We start from the raw sequence: 25,952 nt of genomic DNA on the forward strand, positions 1-25,952 counted from the left end.
GCATACGCCATTTCACTGGAAGCAAGCCCATTTCTCTCGTGAATCGGCAACAAAATTTCCTGCCACCAAGCCGGAGCTAGTCTGCTAGTGTCCTCTTGTCAATGGATTTTTTTTTTTGAAGGAAGTCAGTGGATGGTTGCTGGTTCCAGAATCCAGCATTTCATCGCCTCTCGTCCCGTCCCTATCGGCCAAAAAAAGTTGCTGCAGCGCTGCACAAGTGCCGGCCCACGGCAGGGAGCGACGCGACAGGATCCACGATTTTTCCAAATCGCGGAGATCCGGGTGCCACCGTGCCAGCCACCACGCCTGCAGTCCAGCCAGGTTTCATTTCAAAAATAAAGATTCATGGCGATGTAGTTACATCAATACTCATTTTAGTATTCGTGGCGATGTAACAATGCATATCTGAATTGTAAAAGGAAAAAAACACACACTAAAGGTAGCTAGTGGAGCAGCATTACATTTGCGAAAGTAATTTGATCTTATCTTGAGATGGAGTTGGTAGGAAATCCTTTTCACATCCGTAGTCACGCATGTCACTTGCACATAGCCCTGCCTCATGGTAAGAGATAGTATGATTTTATCTTCTGTGGTGCACATTGGCCGTGGCTGCAAACAATGGAGAAGTTGACCTCTCTCACTGTAACCTCAGCTCAGCACACGTGTGGACCGAGCACTAGCTAACCGGCCTAGCAGTCTACAGACGTCCACACTTCTCTTCACTAAAATAGCCGCACCAGCACTAGTAATGCGTCATCCAAACTAATGCTAGGCAGCATCTGGCAGTATATGCAGTAGAACTCGGTAATACCGCTGCTGATATACGCCCAAGAGGAGCATATGATCCCTGCGCAGCACCGTGCGAGAGAGCATTTCATTTCACCCTGTCTTCTCAGCTCACGCGACATGGACACGAGACCTTAACACTGGGCATGTAGGCATACTAACATCTCAAACCTTTGTGCGTTCTGCAGACCGTCATCTCCTATCCTTTTGCGATGAGGAGATGGTTGCAAGTGGTAGCTGGAAGACGATGGATCCTTCTCCCTATGCATAATGCATAGGGAGGAGAAGTGCAGTGAATGAGCGTCGCCACTCGCCATCAGCTCGGGCAAGCAGACGAGAACCTCGGACGGGATGCAGAGAAAAGGTGCCCAACTTTTGAGTGGGTTGGATGCGTTGTTATAATGAGTCCCTGTGCAACTTTTGTGCATGTTGGGAATGGATCATCGTACAATCTTGTTCAAGTTGTTGAGGTGGTGTTCCATCAGTCTGGTCATTGCTCAACCGCCTTATCCAATCCAAATGTTTTCTGGTGATCAGTATGGATTCGATTCGCTTGTGGGAAACATTCAGAGTACTTGACTGCTGAGACACCATTGTTTCAGGTCTCATTGCCCGTATCCAATTGATGATAGCAGATAAAGATCTTAAGCTCTTGTACATTGGATCCCTGCAGATCATCTGTTTCTGTCCAATCCTTTATCCTTTCGTGATGAGATGGTTGGAACTGGCACTTGGATGATGATCAGTCCTTGTTGCTAGTATGGAGATTGGAGAGAGGTGCTTGCACAGTCAGTGACCGAAGTGCACTGAACACTGAGGTTGAAACGAGAAAAAGTTGCTGACTATAGGGATTATAAGTGGCTATGAGGTTTCCTGAACATCTCTCTCTCTCTCTCTCTCTCTGATATTTGATCAGTCCAACTTTCCTTCCCTTCTGTAGAACGCGACCTTGCTTCATAAACGATTTTCTTGCTATAAAGTATGCGAGAAAATGAAATGTTATCGTTCGATAAATGCCAGCCAAAGCTGCTGATGAGGATATGATCGACTTGTGCTCTGGTATTGGAGCCTACGTCTGAGTCACTGTGGACAATGATCTGATAGTTTTTCCTGCATTCTGCTTTTCCTAATTCTGAACTCACAGCCTTACCTGCCTGCAGTCTTAATCCGAGACACGCCGCAGACAGCAGAGACCTGCGGGCAACAGCAAAATGATTGTACAAGACGTAAAAGATCATGGCCAGTCTAAGTTCTGTTTGCTGATCTAGGTTCTGGGACAGCTTCAGCCCTACTCGATTCGATCTCGTGGGTGTCCAGCAAGGCTTTCATATGCAGTACGCGCAAGCTGAAACCCTCCATCCAAACATACAGTATCCAGCCTTACCGCTTGGCAGCAGCAATTTCGCAAACCAGCATCTATCAGTAACACCACGCCACCACCACAGCATGTTGCTGCACGGTTACTGAAGGCAGCACACATCAGTCGCCGCAGAAAAGTCGGCTACTGAAGACCACATTTTTTTTCTGAATTAAACTGAACGCAAGCATTTTCGCACAGTGGAGCAGCCAGCACTTGCAGGCGGAGGATATTCTGAGGCGCTACTCACCAAAAACATCAGTCTTCAGGTTTCACCATGGAACAGCAACCTCTCTGTGCGCGAGTGCAGATCATCCATGGCCACGGGCCAGAGCGGCCGGATCGAGCGATCCGGGTGTTGTAGCGTAGCGGGCAACTTGAGCTTCGAAGTGGCCACATCACAGCCCGGCAGCTTTCGGAGGGTGCGGGCGGGCGATAAGAAAGGCACGCGCCTGGGCAGGGTCGCGCGCGCGGTTGCTGTCCGCTTTGCACACGCGGACCTGGGGCGGAGGGAGCGCGGGGAGATGCCAGTATGCGCCAAGCTGATGCCCTCCGCATAAAAAAGGAAATGCTGGTCGAGGAAGCAACACAAATGCGGCGCAATTCCGCTGATCCGTGAGGACTTGGTTGATTTTTTTTGACGGGGATTGAAAAGGATGAGAGGGATTGGATCTCTTACAAGTCAGAGTCCCCTTCGGGAAGGGATTAACAGAACACGGTCTGAATGGCGAACGTGGTGCTCTGTCTATACTTGGCTAGACCAGTTAGGTACCACTACCATTCAACTCCTCTCATGACATGGGTATATCCCCCACCCATGCTGATGCCCTAGGTTGATGAAGCAGCACAGATGTGGGACAGTGATGCTTTTGCAATGGACTCTTTGGAGCTTATTCAGGAATGAAACTTTGCGCTCTGGATATGCTTTGTAGACTGGTCAAGTACTACTGACATGCAATGCATCTGTCATTATTTCACCTTGTGAAACAAACCATTTCGTTGCAGTGTCCCTGTACATACATATAACTCATCATTGTACAATTCCTTTACATCCAAGAGACCAAATGGCTCGGATCATTTGGTGCTCGCCCGCCTAAACGGTGGCACAACTATGTTCAACTACTTCACAAGTCGCAAAATGTAGCCCAGTTTCGAAATATAGAAGGTGTGTGCTGTCCTCCCTTCTATTCTAAGCCGGACTGCCATAGGTCACCGGAGACAAGACCAAAACCCTCCTTCCCTACCCTTTCCCGAGCTTCTTACAGGCAACAATGGCAGCCCAATAACTATGTTCGCAATACAGCCCAATTTTGAAATATAGGAGGTGTTAATAAACAAATGACTCATACAAGACAATACTAGTAAGTGAACTACAATCCATAATCATCCAAACCAGCATATACAGTTTACCACTATCTCCTCCCACACACGCACCAGAAAAAGAGTGAAAGAAAAAGAGAGTAGCTAATGGTACAAGCCAAAATATCACACTCGGAACCTGGTCGATGCATCCATCAGAGATGGTAACATGAAAAGCATATACCCATGTCGATCGAGTAGGAGCAGCAACTTTGCGAGCTGACCGGCCGGTAGCAACGCCGCCCCCGCCGCCACCCCCCCCCCCCCCCAAAAAAAAAAAAAGCAGCAGCGCACACGGCGCTTTACTTGTACTGCCACTAGTAGCGCCTGGAGTAAGCATATGCCCGGAGCGAGATCGCCACTGACTGACTGGTACACCGTGACTGGTGGTCCGCCGTCGCAGCCGTCACGAGTCATCACACCGCTCGCCGGGGCCTCGCCGTCACCGCCAGCGGGGCGGCCATCTCGCACGACAGCCTGAGCACCTCCGACAGGTCGACGCCGCGCGCCGACGGCAGCAGCTCGAACTCGTGCAGCAGCGCGGCGAGCCAGAACGCCACCGTGGCCATGGCGAGGCTCTTCCCGGGGCAGCTTCGCCGGCCGGCCCCAAACGGCGCGAGCCGGAGATCCGACCCCATCACCGAGAGCTCGGCTGCTCCGGCAGCGAACCTCTCCGGCTGGAACTCCGCCGGCTCGGCCCACACGTCGGGGTCGTGCGTGATGGCCCACATGTTCACCATGGCGGTGGTGCCGGCGGGGATGAGATGCCCGTCCACGTGCACGTCCGACGTGGCGAGCCGCGCCCACGACAGCAGCGGGCCCGGCGGGTGCAGCCTGAGCACCTCCTTGATCACCGCGTGCAGGTACACCAGCGACGCCGAGTCGGACTCGGTCACGGCGCGGTCGCGGCCGACCACGCGGTCCAGCTCCTCGTGCACGCGGGCCTGCACGTCAGGGTGCAGCACCAGCCGGGCCAGCACCCACTCGATCAGCACGGCGACGGTGTCAGTTCCACGGAACACCATTTCCTGCAGAAAAGGATGCAACGCTCGCGCGTCAGAAACTGAAAACGTGCGAAGATGCCGGAGGAGGTTATGGCCGGAGTGCCGGGTTCAGTTACGCACCCAGAGGACGGCGATCATGTCAGAGTCGGCGAGACTGTCGTCACCCTGCAGGGAGAGCAGGACATCGGTGAAGTCCACGACGGCGGGTGGAGCGGAGCTGTGGCCGTTCCGGGCGCGGTGCTCGTCGATGATGCCACCGACGAAGCGGTTCACGCGCGGGACGAGGCGATCGCACCTGCCCCGGGTGCCCTGCAGGTCGAATCGCGCGAGCCAGGGGAGGTGGTCGGACCAGTTGAGCACGCCCAGCAGGTCGTAGCCTTCGTCCACGAGGCTCCTCAGCTCCCGCGTCTCGGGGCTCTCCTTGGCGGGGTCCAGCTCCAGGTTGTACCGCCGGCCGAACACCGACCACATCACGTTGTGCAGCGACCCGCGCCGGAGGACGCGGCGGACCTCGACGCCGCGCCCGGCGGCTGACATGTCCCTGACGGCGGCGACCATCTGCCGCGCGATCACTGCGCGCTGCGCGCCCGAGGCCGCGACCTGCCACGGGGAGAAGAGGTGCGTGGACGCCACGCGGCGGAGCGCGCGCCAGTACGCGCCGTGGGGCGCGAACCCGATGGCGCGGTGGAACAGGAGCCCGTAGGCGGACTCCTTGACGGGCCGGTCCGCGAAATCCGGGCTGTTGAGGATCTCCCGGGCCACGTCCGGGTGCGCGGCCACCACCATCCGGGTCTCGCCGACTGAGAACGCCATCAGCCGCCTGGCGCGCAGGCGCTCCGCCGCCGCCGCGAGCTTGCGGTGCGCGAGCCCCGTCATGAGCCACATGCTCCCGATCACCGGCAGGCCCCTCGGCCCCGGCACGGCCTCCGCGCCGCTGACCCGCCGCGTCCACCACCACCTGCCCCACGCCGGGCCTCCCGGGAAGCACCAGTGGAGGAGGCAGGTGACGACGCAGAGCGCCAGGAAGCCGGCGAGGCGGTAAGGCTGGTCGCCGCCGCATTTGGCGGCCAGGGATAGGTACAGCAGCCAGCTGCCGCAGTCATCGGGGGTCGCCATGGCTTAGCTTTTCTCGTGGTTCCACTCTCTTCCTCGCTCCCTCACTGAGGCTTTTGAACTGGCGCTCGGCTTGAGGGGCAGGGGCGAGCCAGGGGCGCCGTTTTATAGGCGCGGGAAAGGCGGTAAGCCGGTAACGGCAACGCACGCGAGGGAAGCGGGAGCGGTATGCGTCGATGCCGCCGTAAAGCTTGCGATCGTGGCCCTGCGGGTTCTGATCGCGGTATTGACGGCGCGGTTAATGGCCGGGTCGAGATATTTGTAGTGGTCCGGTGGCCGTACGCCCCCCAATGAAACCGCGCGGGGACGCGGGGGCCGCCGCCGCCGCCGCCGCCGCCGGCACGCGTAACGGAACGGGGAGGGCTACGGCCGAGCCGCCGAGGTGCGGGGGACACGTACGGCTACGGCGGCGGGGGGAGGAGCGCCCGCGTGGCGGCTAGGGGGCGTGGTGGGCACGTGATGGCCATGCAGACGGACGCGCCGCGCCGCGTCGGCGGCGGGTAGCGGCAGATATGCGAGCCGTGCGGCGTGGCGGGAGCGCACACCGGTCGTGTGATCGCGAGGCGCGGGCGGCGAAGTGGGCAATGCACGCGGGCGCCTCGCGCCTCGCGCGGGATCCGGGCGGGCGGCGCGAGGGCGGCGCTACGACTGACTGCGCTAGGCCGCGAGCGTCTCATCAGGGTCTGCATCTACCTGGGGCTACGATGTTGCACGCCAACTATGATCCACTCGTCGGTTCCTCTTCCTGCTGTGGATCTTCTTCTTCTTCTACGATTTCAAGCTTCAAGGTGGTCGAAAACTCAACCTGTGTCTACTGCAAAATTCAGGCGACGAAGAATTTGCAGGCGAGAAACTCCTGCGTTCCACACGAGCATTCACACAAAAAAATTCGTAAACAATTGCTGGAAACGAACAAGAAAACTTCTCCGACTTTGGAGGGCAACCGAAAATCTTACGCATTCAGGCCGAAATTTCGTCCGTGTGCATAGAAGCACCCTTGGCGCGGATCAGGTGCGTGCGACGGCCGTGACGTGCGTCCTGAGGACAAGGAGGGCCCCCTCGATGCGTAATCTAATCCAAGTACTCCCAAACCTCTCGAACATGCCCTAGTTAAATACTCCTAGCTCTGTTCCAATTTACAAAATTAAACCAGAGGGGCCGGGATAACCAACCTGTGGCTTCCAAGGGATCGGAGGAGGAGCTTCAGGTGTGCCGTGCCCATCCCATGACGGGCCCAAACAAACAATCCCCCTGTCAACCGTCAGGAGGTCACTGTATGTCAGTAGTCTCTCCACCAGCAAAGCGCCGAGCGCGTCTGGTATAAATAACCCGGGATCAAGCGAGCACCTATCTTTTATTTCAAAAAAAAAAGAGAGAGCGAGCACCTATCGTACTTGCAGTCCTCGTCGCTATCCTGTCCGGGTGGCAAGATTTGCATCCCCAGGTAGAATACAAACAATTCCCGGCGCTTCCGGAGAGCTTCCTCCTCCTCGTCATTCCGTGGCTCGAGCATGGTCGGAGATAGAGATCCCTTCGAGATGTATACGCCGTCGCCTGCCTGAGTTGGTGCTCGACGGAGACCAGTAGATGACGCGATCGCGTAAGGATGATGGGTCTCTGAGGTAATCAGCTACGTAGGTAGTACTGGTCAGGTGCCGAGGACAACACTACTGCTCGCGCTCAGACGGCTGGATGGATGGATGGCGACTTTTTATCAGTTCAGGCATCTACTTGGCAGACTGTGTTTTTTCTATTCCTGACATGACATGCTGCATCCAGCAAGCGCGGTGTGGTGTGAGGGTCAGAGCTCCGGGCGTCCACAAGCTTTTCCTAGCATTCTGCGTCACCGAACCTGTGGCCATAATAGGTCGGTGATAACTGAAGGATTGCCCTGTCCCGCCACAGCCACACAACAAAACTGAATACTGTTCAGGTAGTAAAGCTTCGACGCCACGCTCGTCGTAGATTTTTGCCTGAAAAACACTAGCTGCTCGGATGGTCTATGCAGGTGTATACACTACACCAAAACAGCTCAATTTCGTCGGCCAGATGTAATTTCGTCGGCTAAAATCAAGCCGACGAAAATAGACTATTTATTTCGTCGGCCAGCAGAGGCCGACGAAATTACAACTTATTTTCGTCGGCCCACTCAGACCGACGAAAAAGCTCTCATATTTTCGTCGGCTAAGATCTGGCCGACGAAATAAATGGATCATTTTCGTCGGCCCTACCCTAAGCCGACGAAAATAAGTTTAATTTCGTGGGCTTGTGCTGGCCGACGAAAATACAGGTACCTAGTACCTAATAGCCCGATCGGATCTCATTCTACGCCCCCCACACGCACTGTCTTCTCTCACCCGCGCCCGAGCCCCCCGCCCCCAAGCCCCCCCTGGCCCCGTCGCCACCGCCGCCGCCTCGGGCGCACGGCCCCCGCGCCGCCGCCGCCTCGGGCGCGCTGCCCCGCGGCCCACACCGCCTCGCGCCCGCGCGGCCCCCGCGGCCGCCGCCTCGGGCGCATGGCCCCCGCGCCGCCGCCGCCTCGGGCGCGCGGCCCCCCACGCGGCTCGGCCCCGCGGCCCCCGCCGCCTCGGGCGCGCGGCCCCCCACGCGGCTCGGCCCCGCGGCCCCCGCCGCCTCGGGCGCGCGGCCCCGCGCGGCTCGGCCCCGCGGCCACCGCCGCCTCGGGCGCACGGCCCCCGCTCCGCCGCCGCCTCGGGCGCGCGGCCCCGCGAGGCTCGGCCCCGCGGCCACCGCCGCCTCGGGCGCTCGGCCCCGCGCGGCTCGGCCCCGCGGCCACCGCCGCCTCGCGCCCGCGCGGCCGCCGCCTCGGGCGCACGGCCCCCGCGCCGCCGCCGCCTCGAGCGCGCGGCCCCGCGCGGCTCGGCCCCGCGGCCACCGCCGCCTCGCGCCTGCGCGGCCCCCGCGCCCGCCGCCTCGGGCGCACGGCCCCCGCGCCGCCGCCGCCCCCGCGCCCCTCTTCAGAATGTATTCACGAAGCTATGCTCCTGAGGTTATCTTCAGAATGTATTCACGAAGCTATGAATGAATTACCTACTTCAGATTGGCTAAGCCATTTTATTTTCTATGGTGCAGATGCTTCTTGCACTGATGGATGAGGCATACACTGGTTCTGCAATAGAAGATTCTAGGGGTAATTCAGGTTCTGATGATAGTAGTCCCCTAGACCTCGCTGACCCAATGTTCCTAGACCTTCTAAAAGATGAGAATGATGGTATTGCCGTAAGTAGTTTCTCCTATACAATAGTCTACTGTTCCCTTCAGGCAAAACATTGGATATCTCCTACAATATCTTCGACATTACAGGTGGCAGTTAACAGTCCACAATCGGACAGATTAAAACAGTCACTGGAAATGGCACCTCGCTTTCTTTCTTTGTATTTTGCAATTGCATTACGGGACGTTAATGACTGTATGTTGCCTACCTTTTCTCATTATAATTACTATTGATATACATACTAAATTACCAACATAATGTTGATGTGAAAAATTTATGTTTGGTTGTTCAGCGCTGTTGTGTGCTCTTATTCCAGTAGTTATGTCAAGATATGCTGCAATGTTCCCAGACAAGGTTTTCTCATTCGAGGTAAACAACTTAGACTTATTCTGAATTTTCCTTGTCTCTTATGTGTTATACTGATGTTTTGTAACTATAGTTAGATACATAAGCTGGGTGCGGTTCGCAACCAAGGATATATTACCTTTCCAATATCTCTGTTTGCTTGATCGGATATAACAGATTAATTCTGTAGGAAATCAATTTATAAGCAATTAATAAACAACATCACAAGCCAAAATTGAAGGATTCAGCATATATGTTGAACTATTGCAGCTGTTGTTTTCACAAAACTTACTAATTCTGAAAGCCATCCTAAATGATGCTATGACTAACTAGAGCAGTCAGCAGTGGTATGTTAAGTCCATCTATTTTATGTTGGAATATGTTGGATGATCAAAATGAAAGAAGTACAAACTGCCAATACCAACCTTCACCTATAATCCACAATGATGGTATATTCATATGGCTTGTCTGGCTTTGGAATTGGTTATTTGCCTAACATGACTTCTGTAAGTTCCATGTTCCCATATTCTAAGTTCCCTTATATTACATTCTTGTAGGTCAGGAAAAGACTGTCGGATTTCATATTGGCTGCCTTCCAGCGGTCTCCTGACATCATTGCAGTACCAAAGGTAATGTGTAAATTTGTGTTCTTTATTTCTTACTATACATACAAGTCAGAACTTCGAAGTCTGAACCAAATAAATGCCCATGTTATGTAGAACTTAGCAGCAATAAGGAGGCCTTTAAAAAGTTCCTTTATATAAGAGTTTTGTTAACAATTTCGCATGATAACTTTGAATCATTCTGCAGAAGCCTAATACTGACAGACTTGGTGAAGCTCATGATTACTTACACAGGTGCATACACGTGAAATGATTACTTACACAGAAATAGTAAACAATGCATGTGTAATATCACTTGTACAGAAATACATACCATAAATGTTACTGTTATATAGGCTCTGAATTTCTACCGTAGAAATTCGTGTTCCATGGAGTAGTTGATTTTCTTTGTGTACTAAATGTGATCAGGGACCATCTGCTTGCCCATTGAGACTTGCAATTACTTCACCTCTCTTCTGCTTCTATATAGCCAAAATGCCAAATTAAGTCACTGGCAGTGTGCAAAGCTGGAGCTATACTGAAGAAGATTCCTCTTTTTTTTAGCAGGCATCTGATTATTTTCGTCGGCCATTAAAGCCGACGAAAATACTTGACGTATTTTCGTCGGCCACTGAAGCCGACGAAAATACGTCCAGTATTTTCGTCGGCCACTTAGGCCGACGAAAACGTGAACATATTTTCGTCGGCCGTATTGGCCGACGAAAATACGGTTATTTTCGTCGGTTGCCGACGAAAATAATCCTATTTTCGTCGGGTTTATTTCGTCGGCCTATTTTCGTCGGAGGGCCGACGAAAATAGCTATTTTCGTCGGCATTTGGCCTATTTTCGTCGGCTTCTGGCCGACGAAAATAGCCTATTTTCCTATAGTGATATATGTGCAGCCGGTGCCAGCAGCAACATCTGGTAAGATTCCAACAACTTTAACTAGTCCAACCCATGCGTGAATCAACCGAAGGCAAGTCTTCTGTTCTTCCCAGCTGTGCTGAAAAGGGGTCAGCGAGATCGGCCGGTTTTCCGTTGGTGTTCCGGCTCCCGGTCGCTGGGAGCCTGGAAAAACGGCGGCCGGCCGCTGGCTGCCCGGAAAAGGTTTGGGTTTTGGAGGGCGATCAGTTGGATCCGGCCGGCGGCTGCCGTTTGGTGCTAGCACTCTTCCGGCAGGTCACACGACTGGTCCGAATTTTTAGAAAAATATAGTCTGTCACCATCGTAATCGTTCCAGTTGCTACTGCCCGATTAGTGGTGCATTTACTTGCATTATGGACTTGTGTATTCCGTTTTTATCCGTTCCTTGCAAGTTGCAGATATTCTTTCGGTGAATAAGAAGTGTCGTTTTATATACAATTCGAGCAGTCAAGAGCGAAGGGACAAAATCAATTCTACATCACGCACAAGCCCAAGCCCTAAAACCAAAGGGAGCAAAGCAATTCTACATCACGAGAACCTGAAAGCTTAACTTTTTTTTTTCTGTGAAAGCTTATCGGGTTCAACTCATCCCAGTCTCGCCAAGTTAAGCGGTCTATATTAGGGCAAACTTCCATATCCTTGTATTCAGTGGCGGATCCAAGAGTTCAAGTTAGGGAGGCTTATTTCTCCTTCTTCTTCCTCTTCATCCATGGCTGAAAATATTGGGGGCCTTTTTCTTCTTGTTGTTCTTTTTTTTAAAGGGGGGGGGGGGGGTGGGAAGGGGAGCTGCTGCTAGTGCTGGATTATTTAAGAACGAAGTAAGCAATGGCCATAAGTAGATGATGGTAAGAAAACTTCTAGGACTTGGATATGGATCAGAACGGATCTACTTTAGTATATAAAAGGTACTACCAACTTAAGATTCTGCCATAGATGTGCTCTTTCTATTCTTGTACTTTTGTTGGATGAACACACCATTCTAGCTTAACTGATTGCTTCTATTGTTGGAAAACTTCTCTATTAGACTATTATAAGGTATGGATTGGTATCGATTATTGCACCAATGAGCTGTGAGAGGTTATGCTCTACATATACGTAACGTAACAAGTTTAATTTTGGGCTAATACTTGTGCCGTTGTGCACTCTTATATCAGCAACAAGTTTCATGTTCAGGATCATCGAGGCATCATAGAATCTGGAATGGACTTATTTTTCTAGGGAAGCTGAAACCACTCTAGTGTCTCTTGGTCTCTAACGCTTGATTCTTAGTGACCCACCAGATTTGCGTCAAGATACATGCCCCAGGTATGCATATGAGTTAAGAAAAATTCGTGTATTTTTCGATCATCCAATACCTTGATTTTATCTACACCTTAGTACTGATCAATTTAATTTAAGCTGTTGCTAGTTTATGTTGAAGTCAGAACAACTTTATTTTGTAACTAAAAGCATTGGTGGTATGAATTGAAGTACTCAAGTGAAGGAGTTTCCAATATATTTATATGTAACACTAGTAGATTTTTGTTAGTGCAAAACTAGATCATGTTTTAGCTTCACATCCCATATATGGGAAGGATAAAATTTAAAGAATAAAGTACTAGTAGGTCCTATCCCACTTTCATGTAAATAAATAAAGAGTAAATGCACCCACAACACAACTACTTGTATGGTCGTATCACTTTAGTCCAACAAGTTGCAAAAGATGCAAATGGATACATAAACTTGTGAAATGTTTACATGTACGGTTACATATACACTACGAGCGTATTATGCCGTATTACACCATGTTGGCAAGATCAAGAACTATAGCTTATTGTGTGATTGTAACGAGGTAAGCATATATTGTGAATATATCTTAAAAATAATCTCATATTTATTGTGTGATTGTAGTGGGCTGCACATGAGACAATAATTATGCCATTAGCATGTTCTCGTAACAATTTTAAATATATTATTTATTTTATTTTGGATCTTTGTTCACTTCTAGATTATCATTACTTTGATCGAAGTATGCAGTTCCGTTCTGAATTATAGTATCCTTGTATAGATGATGGTCGTCAATTAAATAGATACCAGATGTATGTTGTTTTATATTTGGTACAAAATGTTTATATCCTATCCAAACAAAAATTTGTATGGGATGTAATAACAGCTTTAAAGAATTGCATCGCATGATCCTACCGAGACACATCATATCCTGTTGATCTTTGCTCGTCCTCAGCCTGTTCTTGTTCTTGCTTAGGTTGTTTGTTCACGTTATGTCTAGCCCATTACAATCACACCATAAATATATAATTATTTTTTAAACTATGATAAGACATATTTAATCCATTACATCATATTATTAATAAGATATAGTCTACATAACCTCCCACCATGGTAAAATATAATCTATGGTGTACATGTGATCGTATATGCACACATGTGACAACTTCAGTCATCTATTTGCATGGTCTGCAACTTATTGGACTAAAGTGATACAACCATACAACAACTTTTTGCTCTTTGAAGAAATAATATGAGTGTTTGTATAATGGTTGATGCAATTTACTTATAAATATAAATTCTCCCAAAATTTTTTAGTCAGAAAAGAGTATTTTGCTCTTTGAAGAAATAATATGAGTGTTTGATAATGAATGATATAATAAGGTCAGTTAGTAAACAGCATGACATGTATACTTGTTTTTCTATACAACCTATATGGCGTGTGAATGGCATGTACGTTTCTTTTTCTATAAACAGGATGACATTCAAGATATCGACGTGCTACTTATATTCCTTACTAATAATGTGGTCAAGGCTAACAAACAAGAGGAGAATGGACAGGATATAATTAAGAAAGCCATGATACAAAACCTATAGGATTCTATATATATGCTAAAAGCCGCTCCAAAGGCTGGGATATATAGGCTGGAGGGTATAGGAAATAAAAGCCAGCATGACAAATAGAAATAGGACGAGAACCAGAGTCTAGCCCGACGTCAGACCGGTGCTTGCGCAGGAGACACCGCGCCGGACAGGTGGCCACACAGTGCTCGCGTCACGTCCGGAGTTGATCAGCTCCTGACAGCGCCGCGCGGCTTAGTTTAGCTACTAGTAATCGCTGGGGCCCTAACCCCACATCAACTTGGCGGCCGTCGACGTCGCCGGGGACAAGCTGCTCCGGGCCTCTCTCGCTGCGCTCGCGTCGCGACACGGCGGGCGATTCGCCGGACCCAGCGGAACGGCGACGCGGGGCGAGGAGACCTTTCGCTCCGAGCTCGCCGCCGGGCAACTTGCGCGCGCGCTCACTGTGGCTCTTGCGCGGTAACTTCTCCATCGGATCGATGCCAGAATTATCTTCCACCAGCGCATCCGGGAGCCGATTGGGCCGCGGGTCGACGCCGGGGAGTCGCCTCGGTGCGCCGCCCGGCGATCGGGCACCCGGGCGTGAAAAGTAGTGGCGCCGCGCGCGGGTGCGCGCTCGACGACGATCTCCGCTGCCCTCCTGGCCAGGCGACGAGATGCCACGTCGTCGTGCGATCGCACCATCATTCCCGGGAAGAAGAATATCATCGCCTTTATTTGCGTTATTTTCCTCGGGGTTCGCTTATCTCCTTGGAGCTAGCTATCCTCGCGAATCGGCCGGGCTTGCCGTCGTCGTCGCCGCCAGGCCCCCCTTAGGTGCCGATGCACGGCCGCCGGAATGCCTGTCGTCATGGGCCTCCCGTGGCCGGCAGCGAAGCTGCCCATGCCACGGCACGGCGGACCACGCTAAGAGTAGGGCGTCCTGCACCGCCGCACTGTTTCGTCGGTACGCACACGTACGACGTACGACCAGCACACCAATCATGCGCGTCGATCGACACGGGCGCAACAACACAAAAGGTTGTGGTACAGCCTGTACGACTGTACGAAGTGGCACGGCGGTCGGGTACGTGACCAGTGACCTGATTGCTGTTGCTGGCGACGGCTGCCATCAGATCAGGCCGGCATCAACCCAAGGGATGGGGAGTGATGGACGGACGGACGTCTGGGGAGGGAAGCAGGCTCCGGCACACTGATTAGGCCGCACCCGGTGAGATTATGGGCTCTCGCTGTCCGTCTGGTGCTGGCGGATAGCATGAAGGGGACGCGCACACTGTGGGCGCATGGGCCTCACCTGGCTTTGTTGAGATCAGAATCTCAGATCGGCGAGCGCTATCGAGTCCACCTCTGTTCCTCCACTGTTCCTCACTCCCTTGTGTCGGCCCCGACGTTTTTTTTAATGACAAGAGAGAGGTTTTTCTAGGAGGTCGGCCCCGACGAGCCCAAAACGCAGCGTCGGGCCCAAACTTTGCGAGGTCCGTTCCATACCACAGGCAGCGGGCCCAGTGGCCATGTGACGTTGTACCTCTAACGGGCTGAACTCGGAAACAATGCAAGACTTAACTTACCAGCAAGCCCACGAAGCACCTCTTCATGGGCGCCTTTTTTTCAGGAAACAAAAATTTCGTCACAGGCAGCTTGGCCCGTCCTCCTCGCCCAGAACTTTCGACGGTAAGCCCCGCCTCCTCGTCTCCTCCCCCGTCGTCCTCCCTGACCGCCTCCCAGTCCCTCCCCTTCCTCCGACTACGCCATGGACAGCGCCGCCCTGAACCCTTCCGCCACGGCCGCGGCCGCCGTTGCGGCGGGGAACGGCGTCCAAGCGTCGGAGGCCGGCGGGGAGCGGTCCGAGGACGCGTCGAAGCAGAACCTGGCGCAGGTGACCAGCTCGATCCAGAAGACGCTGGGCCTGCTCCACCAGCTCAACCTCACCGTCTCCTCCTTCAACTCCGCCTCCCAGCTCCCCCTCCTCCAGCGCCTGTGAGTTCTCCGGGATCGCCCTATCCGGTCCCGCTTCGTCCTGCGCCTCTTTTTGGCGCGCGCTTCTGTGTGGGATGTGGTTCTTAGGGTTTGCGTTGCCGTTGACCGCTGCGTGCGCCGTGCCTCAGGAACGCGCTCGTGGCGGAGCTCGACACGATGCAGAAGCTCGCCGAGGGCTGCGACATCCAGGTGCCCATGGAGGTCGTCAAGTGAGCTCCTTGATTTCATATCTTCACCCACCCTCCGACCCGATTTTGCTCTTGACTTGTGCTATGGTTCTGACTTGTTCTGTTATTATGAATGGTTTGTGTTCTGTTAGTTTGATCGACGACGGGAAGAACCCCGACGAGTTTACAAGGGACGTGCTCAACAGCTGCATCGCGAAGAACCAGATCACCAAGGGCAAGACCGACGCTTTCAAGGTATGGATGCATTGTATTGCTTCAATCATTTCAGGGATTGGTTAACCCGGACCTAGTATATTAGAGCTTTCAGCAGCTATTTAGAATTAATTAGGACTGGTTAACATGGACAAACATGCGAGCTTTTCAGCTTCTCTGTTGAATTAGAATGATAGTACACATTGACACGCGACATATACAATTGTGTACTAGAAATTATAGATACACACTGGCTGTTCTCATTGTCCGGCTTTCTCAATAAATGAGGATTCTGTGCCTTGCTGTTGTTTTGCACAAGTTAGAACTTGTTTTGAGACGATTCCATACCATGGTTTCCTGTGATATACATCACTGGAATTGCCAAAGTATTTTTTTCCTGTTCTTGGAATCCAGTTTATGTTTCTTACTTGTTTTTGATATAAGAAGATACAAGTGTGAATTGAAGGGAATGTGTATATGTGTACCTGTCTTAGATTTAAGCAGCACAGGGCCTATCTTCTTCGTAGATTGACATTAGAACTACCGATTTTTCACACTGCTGAGATTTGTTATGGTTTACAGTCGGTCATCCGCCTCCCCTCAAAAAGAAGAAGAAACCTTGTCAAACCATTATCATTTTTTTCAGCTTTGCCCAGGCTTTTTCACGACTTTCTATAATCTTTTATAATTAAATTTAGGTGAAGCAGCACCAAACTCTTCTGTAGTACTGCTCATACAGATAGCTAGCACCATGTTATCTTGTTTAATCAGTTGGTGGTTTAGATTTCCGAGTGCCTATTTTGAAGTTGGAGTAGTTAGATTGGAAATTCTTTATGTGTCACTTAGTATATCATTTGTGCAAGGGATGTATGGTTGCAAGGTCCTGGTTTGTTTATCCATATGGTTATCAGTGTTACAAACAGTTATAAATTGATCATAAAACTTCTCATTCGCGTTGATCAAATGGGTGCCGTTTTTATGTGAACACTGAATTATCTTTAATTATTTTTTTATCCATACTGCATTTTATTCAAAAATATGAACTTCATTGAAAGTTGGTTTGTTTCAGAGCCTACGGAAGCATCTTCTTGAGGAGCTTGAACAAGCTTTCCCCGAGGACGTAGAACAATACAGGGAGATTCGTGCTTCTTCTGCTGCTGTAAGTGAAAACACAATTGTCCTTATCTGATACTCATATGGCATCCAAGCCAATATGCACTTTACTTTTTGTTGAACTAATAAGATTTTGACCTATCCCTAACAAATGACATTTATAGTTTGATTTAGGGATGAGATTAACCAATATATACACATTTAACTATAAGCTGCCTATTTAAAAGTTATTGTTGGTACTATGGGTTTAATTTAACTTACACCAAAATGTACTCTTTATATTCAACTTCTATTTTGTAAATTTTTACGTTCAGGCTTGTTCCCTATGAGTTCAAATGTTCGATAGCATGTATTTGCTGTAGGCTAGGCAATACCTAGCTCTTATTCAGGGGTAGTTGTTTGCTTAGGCGGGCTAGGCGGCAGGGTGGTTCCTATGGCCTAGGCACACCAACTAGGAGGCCACCTTTTAGAATAGTGCTGCTAGATTCAAGAGACCATTAATTGACTTAATTACTTTGGAACTGTACAGCTGTAAGATTAGATCATCTAGTATCACTATCAACTGGCCTTGGTTTTCTCTGCATCTTATTCATGACGAGCTTGATTTTCTCTGCATCTTATTCAACTGTGCCAGCTTCTGGCAAATACTGCACAGTTCCCGTCCAGGTAGAGCCTTTTCTTTATCCTAAATGTTCATAAACTCATAACTCAGATGGACCAGGTGGTTTAGTGCTGTTTTCATGAAACAGCAGGAACTGAGAGTTACATTTGCCCCTATTCTTTTTCAACTAGTTAGCAACTGGTAACTAAGAAAGGTGAAAAGTAATTGGTTTCTGTGAGAAACATGTAGGTTTCACAAAATCCTGCTCCTTGTTAGGGTTTCCAGAAACCAAGTTTTGGGCAGAGTTTTTTCATACATTGGTAGTGGTAAAATGTGCAGATGTGTCTTGTCGCTCTGGTGGTAAGAATAAGACAACATTTGTATTTTGTTGCATTAACTTTGTAATTTTTCCATCTTTATGCAGGAGGCGAAGCGGTTGGCTCAGTCCCAGAGCACTTTGCCTAATGGAGATGTCAAAGTGAAAGCTGAGCACTGAGAGAAGGATACACCTGCATATAGCAGGTTTGTTACCTGTGTTTAGTTTGGAGATGGCTTTGTTAACCAGAAACATGCATGTCTTTCTATGCAATCGCCCCTCATATGATTGATCAGTGAATCTGTACATATTTTCATAACATGTGTGGTCCAATATATTCAACTTAACCAATAACTGAAATCAATTACTTGGTGCTGGATTGTCATAGCTAAGCTCATTAGGTTTTCCTCTAGGCACTAGCTCAAGAAAATGTGAAGCAGGACAGTGCATGCAAGTAGCTAGCTATGTTTTGGTTTCTCTGAAGGTTTTTAAGCACTAACTACCATCTAGGGTTGCGGGTGTGCCGCATACTTCCTTACTGTTGCGATATGATACATGTGATTGACAATAAAATAATGTATTCAATTCATTAATTCTTCATGGACCTGTGGGTACTGCTTTGTACTCCATTCACTTGCTAGTCCAGTTGGTGGCTGCCCCTAGATTCATTCCATCAGTCTATGCCCTAATACTACTACTCTAGGATTAAAATTATCCTAGCGATGAGCTTGCTTTGGCGTGTGTAAGGGCACTTATCTTGTTGCCGTGTTTCAGAATCGTCGCAGTCCTGGGCACACGGGATTGGCCGTTGGCGTGTCCATATACGAACACGTACGGCTGTGTGTGATGTGAAAAGAACGCACAGGCACACTTGGGCTAAGGATATATACTAGAGAGAAGAACACATGATTAACCAATCGATCCAACTCATGGATGGCAGGATGGGTGGTTGCAGCAGTGGAGACTGGGACGTTGGGTAAAAGGGAGCGATATGTGCCCTGGGTAACAGAACAAATTGATTAGGAGGTCCGGTGATCAATGGATACGACGATATAGTATACTTGTAGCAGTGCACTATATGATCAACGACTTGGGAGGGAAAAAGGACATGATATTGTGAGTACGAGACTGATCCAGCACTTGCAAAATTTATAATAGTCACTGTGCTTGGCTGATGAAGTAAGCTTGATATTGACATCTGCACTGATATATATAATCTGTATATAAACTCAATTATCAAAGATGCAGAGGATCCTTGAGACGTATGAATGACCCGCGAGCAACCGTATGACCTGGCCATTGGTTTGTTTTGAATGATATTCGGAGTATCTCCGAATACGGATAGCTGAGATCATTTTCTTCTCTATTTGTTTTTCCTTCTAAGCTCATTCCACTACTCTGACTTGATTGTTCCCAGCTCCAAGGCGCTGGAGCTTCTAACTAATGATGGATGAGCAATTCCTGGCCACACTCAACTCTAGGGCCAGTAGGTACGGAGTAACTATGAGCCGCTAATCAAATCAAAGATGCCACTGTTTCCGCTTCTAGGATGCGGGGAAGAAATTGTAGCCACTGTTTGATGCCTTGCTAAATCGTTGCGTGCGTAGTACTACCTGGATCGCAGACAGCTTTCTGAATCATTGTACCCAGTTTCTGCAAGTTCCGCACCACGCGCTCATTTCTGGCGTGCTCTGTAACCTGCTTGGCGTCGACACCCTTCATTGGCCGGTCAAACTAATTGCGTGCTTAAGACTCTGATGATGGGAATGTACGCAGCATCATCCGAGCAATAATGCGTCTTCTGTACATGGTAGCTGTACCAAGGTATGATCACAATACTCCGCCACTGAGCCCGGTGACGCCAGATTTCTTTCGCTCGATCAACAGGCTGTACAAGTGGCTCCATTTGCCGCAGGGATTAGGAACTCGATGCCACCACTGATCCGGATTAAACAATTTCCTCCGGCCTTCCCTTCCCCGATGGGGGGGGCCGTCCGTCGCCTTTGACAGACAGGGACGCGCTGCTTATAATACGTGGGTCATGAGCTGTCACCCTGAGTGGAACCCATATCGGTGAGGTGGAAGCGACGCTAACCACCTCCACGATAACACGACAAGCGCCTGTGATATTATGGAGCCATGGATGGATGATCGCCCTCACTCGCTCGCACACACGCGCCAAATACTAAAATTCTTTTAGTTATATGTATACAATATAAACCCTGGCTGAAATCCTTCGAGGCCCTGGGGGCAGTCGGACAGACAGAGGAGCTCGCCTTGTAGTATCTAGGATTCTGCACCGTCACGGCGTGGTGCACTGACATGTCATTGGATGCCGTGGGGCCCGCGCGGCAGCAGCTGAGGGCGAGAGAGAAAAGGGACCTCGGCGGATAAAACAGCTCTGGATCGGACGCGCTGAGTTGCGTGTACGTGTATCCGAACAACAAACCGCGGGTGATCTGGTCTTATGTTAATTATTACTGAGGTAACTTCTATTATTTCCTAAAAAATAGGATTCCAAACTCTAGCTATAAGATGATTTAAATCTGTGCACACAGAGATTTGAACCGTGGCCGTTAGTTTTACTGTACACAATAAGCTAGCCAGCTAGACTAGAATCCGCTGGCTATTATTTCTCCAAGGTGTGATAATCCTGTTGGAGGCATCAGTAGCCAACTGGACTAGAGTCCGCTGGCTATTATTTCTCGAAGGCGTAATAATCCTGTTGGAGGCGTCAGAATTGGTGGCGGCGGAATCAGGTTAAGTGAAATGCGGGACTGGTAACAAGCAAAAACGTGTGATTCTACCACGACTTTTTTTTATTACCTCGTTTTTACCATGTTTGTGTTGGTCGCTGTCAGGATAGAAACTTACAGCTATGGCGGAATTGTGAAAGCGTGAAACTCTCTGGTCGCTTGTGCCTAGGCCCTAGGATAAGTCTTGGTAGAAACTAGAACTAGGATAAGCCAAGGATCAGATCAAAGGTCCAGTTTCCAGCATCATGCTTTGACTTTATGTGCATTTCAGTCCTAAAAATAGTTTGATGATGATCCAACATCTTGAACCTGGTAGAGTCGAGCATCGCCCAGAGCGTACATGATTTTACTTGACATCAGTGCACTCGCTCTCGACGACGCGACGGCCTCGAATTGTAAGCTTATTCAAGTACAATCACGCATGCCCCCATGAGGACTGTTGTACGAGGATGAGCGCATGCCCCGGTTGATATATCGTTTCTTCAGAATAGATAAGGAGGTTGTCTGAATTCCACATAACCAGAAGTACAAAAGTAACACTGAAAAGTTAACTTCGGACAGCTCAAAAAAATTTGGTATCACCGAAGCATTTCTTTTGACGAAACCCATCTGTATCATTAAAACGAATATGATCTAGTAATTTTTTTCCGAAGAAAACTACGCCCATTCAAAACTCTTTTTACCTTTCGATCGTTCCTTCCAGTTGTACCTTCGTTTGCCGTCGTTAACGGGAGTGCGATCCAGGCCGAACACACTAAACAACACTAGAGATCCCGCATCAAATTTGTAGCATTACAATACGCATTTCGGCTTGACCTAAACAGCGAGCGCGCCTCATCAGATCACCTGCATAAAAGAATGGCCGCATGCATGTTACCTTTGTGATCTGTGCCACCCTGTACCCTCCCGTACTGTACCGAGCCCTGCTGTTCGATTCCCTTCCTCGATTAAGAATCTCGATCCACGTCGGCCTCTTTTTCGCAGCCCGTACTTCCATGTTCATGTTCTCTCTAATCTACTAGCTGTTCATCAGCTATCTTTGGGAGAATGAAACAATAACGAAACAATTAAAGAAAGAAAGCGGCCGTCGAAGAACATGGCAAATCAACTAGCTCGCATGTGACCTTCTCTCTATAGCTTGGTTTCGATCTTTCTCTACATGTTCCTGGATTACATGATCTGCTGGTAGCGACAGCAGGGGGGAAGAAAAAAAAGAGAAAATTTCGTTTGCATGATGATGATGATGATGATGAGGGGAAGAGACTGCCTGGACGTAGAGAACTGGAGTTTGATCGATCTAATGGTGAAGCTATGTACACCGTCGCTCCGGGGCTGATCACCTCTGCGGGCTCGTGTTCTTCGACCTTACGTGCTCCGATGTCCGAGTGGCCCGCCGCTTGTGATCGTCGCGTCATGATCTGGCGATCGAGTAGGTGGTCGATCACTCACTCAGGGACTCGAATTCCCACCACTGCGAGCTGCTGCAGGTCTGCTCCGTCGCCGACGACGGCCAGCAGGTCGAGTGGAACTGGAACGGCTGGTGCGGCTCCGGCGGCCCCGACATGGTGAACCCCGCGGGCGGCTGCTGCGGCGACGGCCGGAAGAGGGCGCCGGCGTCGTCGTCCGTGAAGTGCGCGAACTTGCCGCCGTCGGCGGCCTCGGAGGAGTAGAGCCCCGCCCCAGCGTCCGCGAACTCCTCCTTCATGCCGCCGGCGCCCGGGCGCATGTCTTCCCCGGCGCCGGCGCCGGCATTGCCGCCGTACTTCCCCCGCGGCTCCTGCAGCATCTCGGCTAGCTTCTCCAGCTGCATGCGCGAACCGAGCGACCGTTATGAGCAACGACCATGGACCGCATGGGACGATGAACAAGAACTTATTTAGCTAGCACTAGCAGTGCCGTGATGATCATCCGCGATGGACCGACGCATGCACGCGAGAGATCAGAGATGTCGTAGGAGGCAACAAGACTAGACCAACCTGCTTGAGCAGCGCGTGCTTCTCTTTCTTGAGCGACTCGTAGCTGCAGAGGAGCGCGTCGTAGTCGTCGCGGAGCGCCGAGTACTCGCGCTCGAGCTGCTTGGACTTCCAGCGCGCGCGCTTGTTCTGGAACCAGATGGCGACCTGGCGCGGCTGCAGGCCGAGCTCCCGCGCCAGCTGCAGCTTCTGGCGCGGCTCCAGCTTGGTCTGCGTCGCGAACATGGACTCGAGCGACTTGATCTGCTCCTCGCTGAAGCGCTTCTTGTTCTTGTCCAGCCCGCCGCCGCCGCCTTTGCCCTTGCCCCCGCCGCCGCCGACCTCCATCATCCACTCCGGCACGTCATCCTCGCCCTCCATGGCCGCCGGACGATGACGACCTGGCTCACCCCCTTACCTAGAGCTAGGCTAGCCTCCCCTAGCTCGCTCGCTCGCCGAACCACCTGCCTTCCCTGCTGCTGGGGAAGAGGAAGGAGGAAACAAACGGGGGGCAGCCGGATCGCAGGCGAGAAGCAAGCAAGCTGGCGAGGCCGGGCGATCGACTAGTTTAATCGGCGTGATGGCAACGGGGCGTCCAATGGAGCGCGGTGGCGTGCGCGCGCGGCCTGTCCCTCTCCCTCGCCCCCTCGCGTCTCTGTAGCCCGCGAGCCCCGCTGTGCCGCCCGCGTCGCTGTCGCGGGCCGGGCAGGGGCACAGAATTCGCTCCCGATCCCTATCCTCCCTCTCTCTATCTCCCTCCCTCCCTCCCTCTCTCTCTCTCTCTCTCTCTCTCTCTCTCTCCAGCCAGAGGCCGCGCCCGGAGCCAGCGCCAGCTCGCGCGGGGGTAGGAGAGACCCTGGAAGCCGGTGGCGGCCACGTATATATCGGCGCCCGCGCGGCGATTTTTTTTATTCCTTACCAGAGCCAGTGGTGGCGTGGTGGAGGTTGTTTAACGGCGCCGCGCCGCGCCACCTTGGCAGCGGCGCGAGGAGGGGGCTGGACGCTGGAGTCCGGAGGAGGACGCCGCCGACCCGACGGGTGCGGGATAACGTTAACAAATCGCCCGCGTGGCTCCGGTCCGTTGCGTCGCACTGCGTGCGCGTGGCTGGCTGGTTGGTTGGGGAAATGGGCAGGCTAGCGGCGCCGCGCCGGGGAGGGACGTGTCGGGCGGGCAGTGGCGTCGTCGTCGTCTCCGTGTGCCAGCCTGCCAGGCTACCTATCCCCTCGGGGTCCGTGGTGGCGCGGCTGCGGCGGCGGCTGGTGGTGGTGGCGTGTGGTGACCGCGCGCGGGCGGGGCATGGCGGCGGCGGTTCACGACGCGGTTGGAGCGCGCCGCGGGGGTGGCGCCGTGCGATGACCGCCGCGCGCCGACCGCGCGCGGGTGGCGGCTGCCTGGCCCATTCGATCCCGCGGGCGGCCGCTGCTGTTTCGTTCCTCCGAACCGAAATCTTCGCTTGCTCGCAGCTCAGGAGTCGGGACGGAGCCAATCGCTCGGCGCATACGTGCGAACAGTGTCACCTGCACGCCTTGCCCAACTCTCGTAGCACCAACAATCACCCGCATACATTTTTGACTCGCCTTCCTCCTTCACAAGCATCACACGCCACACGTACCTCAACATCTACGCGCGGCACGATACGGGCAACAGTAGCCCATGAGTCACGCGCTCACGTGTCGTGAACGCACGCGAAACGTTCCGGGTAGCCCCAACACCTGTGCCGGAGCGGAGAAGCTGACAGGCGAGGGTAGGGGGGGAGGCAGAGCCGCAGACGGCGCGGCCGGATTGGGGGACGGGAGCAGGCAAGGCAGCGACGCTACCGGCCTCCCCGCGCACGTCACCCAGGTGTCCTCCTCTCCTCCCCGGCGGCGCTGGCGAGTTCCGGTTGGGCCGTGTGATCGCCCGGCGGAAAAGCTTGACGCCGCGCGCCTGCCCGGCTGGCGCTCCCGAGTCCACTAGCCCCGCCTAAACTACTACCACGGCTGAATGCTGACGGGTCCTGCTTGGCTGATGTTTGATGATGCCTTCCCGGTTGCTATCTTATCAGGCCCCAGAATTTCGTGCCTTGATAAGTAACTCATCGTTGACCGGCGAAAGCCCGTCGCCTTTCTTGCGATGGACTGAACGCGTAGAAAATTCCGTTCAGGCGCAACGTCGGCTCAGATGTGCTCGGATCGAGTGCTCGGGCTTTCCTGTTCATCGCCAGGTCTGAATTCTTCTGCCATTCAGAGCACAGCATCTGCTTTAATGCGGGGGTTTAGGTGTGCTAGATTTGGCTTAGGATGTACGTTGGAACGTGGCTTTAATTGTGCGAGACGAATTCTGTTTGAAACAGTATCTGTACCTGCCATAGTTGTTTATGATCCGCGCATCCAAATTAATCGCCTCGTTCCCCGTCGGGCGAAGCAGATAAAGCTCGGCCCGGAACCGATCCAGGCGAACAAGAACCTACCCGGCATTAATGGCCGCCGCGGCGCGCGGTGGAACTGTTCATGCATGGGCCCTCCCCCCTCCCGCGAGCAGCGCGGCCGATCGATCGCCATCGGCGCCGCTGGGGTGGCATCAGGCGCGGCAGGAGAGGGCGGCAGGAGGGCCTGGCGCGGCGGGCGAACGAGAGGCGAGGGATCGGCCAGCAACGCGTACCGCGGCTACAGCGCCTCGGCATGGCATGGCATGGCATGGCCCTGATCGACGCCGATCGAGCGCGGGCGCGGAATCGACAGGGGCCACCGGTGCGCACACGTACACGCATCTCGATCCCGTCACCTGTCGGCGTCGAACAGTGCCCGGATTTGGCCTCCGCTGGCCGCTGCCGGCCGCCCCGCCCCGCTGGCCCCCGCGCGCCTTTCTTCCGCTCCACCCACCTTGCCCTCCCCGGTTGGCAGCCCGCCCCCGCCCCCATGCCGCGCCGCGCGGCTTGGCACTAATTTGCTCCGGACGCATGTACCCGCGACTGCACATCAGAGGCCCCCAGCGGGAGTTGCGTGCGAGGCTGCGCTACGCCGCCGCCGGCATCTAGCTGCATAGCTAGCTGACTAGCTACGTCCATCGTGAGGTGCCTCTCTACGTGTCCCTGGAGGCGGAACCTGCTCGCCATGCTGCTCGCAGCAGGAGACTGTAGCTGGCGAACATCCGGTCCCTGATCTGACCGGCCTCTTCACTGAACTGTACCGTATGGCTCGTACGTACAGTTTGTCTGAACGATGAACTGGTGGCGATCGAGGTAAATCTTCTGCTGGTAAATGACGATTGCTACCGTATTGTATTACTGCGTGTGCGTGGGGAA

General features: G+C 52.2%; 4 protein-coding genes across 6 annotated transcripts; 2 read left to right on the forward strand and 2 right to left on the reverse strand.

Moving 5' to 3' along the window:
• Positions 1 to 3,468: 3,468 nt before the first annotated feature.
• On the reverse strand, positions 3,469 to 6,898 carry LOC112882725 (cytochrome P450 78A9-like). The gene is made up of 2 exons (XM_025947851.1): positions 4,627 to 6,898; positions 3,469 to 4,530 (listed from the first exon to the last, which is right to left on the reverse strand). Exons 1-2 carry the CDS (start codon positions 5,620 to 5,622, stop codon positions 3,919 to 3,921), a joined length of 1,608 nt encoding a protein of 535 aa, XP_025803636.1. The 5' UTR covers positions 5,623 to 6,898; the 3' UTR covers positions 3,469 to 3,918.
• A 1,727-nt stretch (positions 6,899 to 8,625) lies between these two features.
• Positions 8,626 to 9,958, forward strand: LOC112882960. The gene is made up of 5 exons (XM_025948161.1): positions 8,626 to 8,629; positions 8,713 to 8,859; positions 8,902 to 9,049; positions 9,147 to 9,223; positions 9,757 to 9,958. Exons 2-5 carry the CDS (start codon positions 8,713 to 8,715, stop codon positions 9,916 to 9,918), a joined length of 534 nt encoding a protein of 177 aa, XP_025803946.1. The 5' UTR covers positions 8,626 to 8,629; the 3' UTR covers positions 9,919 to 9,958.
• A 5,240-nt stretch (positions 9,959 to 15,198) lies between these two features.
• LOC112883594 (mediator of RNA polymerase II transcription subunit 10b) lies at positions 15,199 to 19,149 on the forward strand. 3 transcript variants are annotated; one of them, XM_025948920.1, is made up of 6 exons: positions 15,199 to 15,550; positions 15,679 to 15,759; positions 15,870 to 15,972; positions 17,000 to 17,089; positions 18,069 to 18,166; positions 18,735 to 19,149. In XM_025948920.1, exons 1-5 carry the CDS (start codon positions 15,324 to 15,326, stop codon positions 18,138 to 18,140), a joined length of 573 nt encoding a protein of 190 aa, XP_025804705.1. In that variant the 5' UTR covers positions 15,199 to 15,323; the 3' UTR covers positions 18,141 to 18,166; positions 18,735 to 19,149. The 3 variants fall into 3 exon arrangements, with proteins under 3 accessions (XP_025804705.1, XP_025804704.1, XP_025804703.1); XM_025948919.1 differs by having other exon boundaries at positions 15,200 to 15,550; positions 18,901 to 19,149; XM_025948918.1 differs by lacking the exon at positions 18,735 to 19,149 and having other exon boundaries at positions 15,200 to 15,550; positions 18,069 to 18,593.
• A 2,654-nt stretch (positions 19,150 to 21,803) lies between these two features.
• Positions 21,804 to 23,423, reverse strand: LOC112883525 (homeobox-leucine zipper protein HOX6-like). Its single transcript, XM_025948827.1, has 2 exons — positions 22,693 to 23,423; positions 21,804 to 22,520 (listed from the first exon to the last, which is right to left on the reverse strand). Exons 1-2 carry the CDS (start codon positions 23,047 to 23,049, stop codon positions 22,158 to 22,160), a joined length of 720 nt encoding a protein of 239 aa, XP_025804612.1. The 5' UTR covers positions 23,050 to 23,423; the 3' UTR covers positions 21,804 to 22,157.
• Positions 23,424 to 25,952: the final 2,529 nt, after the last annotated feature.

The sequence above is a fragment of the Panicum hallii genome, chromosome 2, assembly GCF_002211085.1.
Source record: "Panicum hallii strain FIL2 chromosome 2, PHallii_v3.1, whole genome shotgun sequence".
NCBI lineage: Eukaryota > Viridiplantae > Streptophyta > Magnoliopsida > Poales > Poaceae > Panicum > Panicum hallii.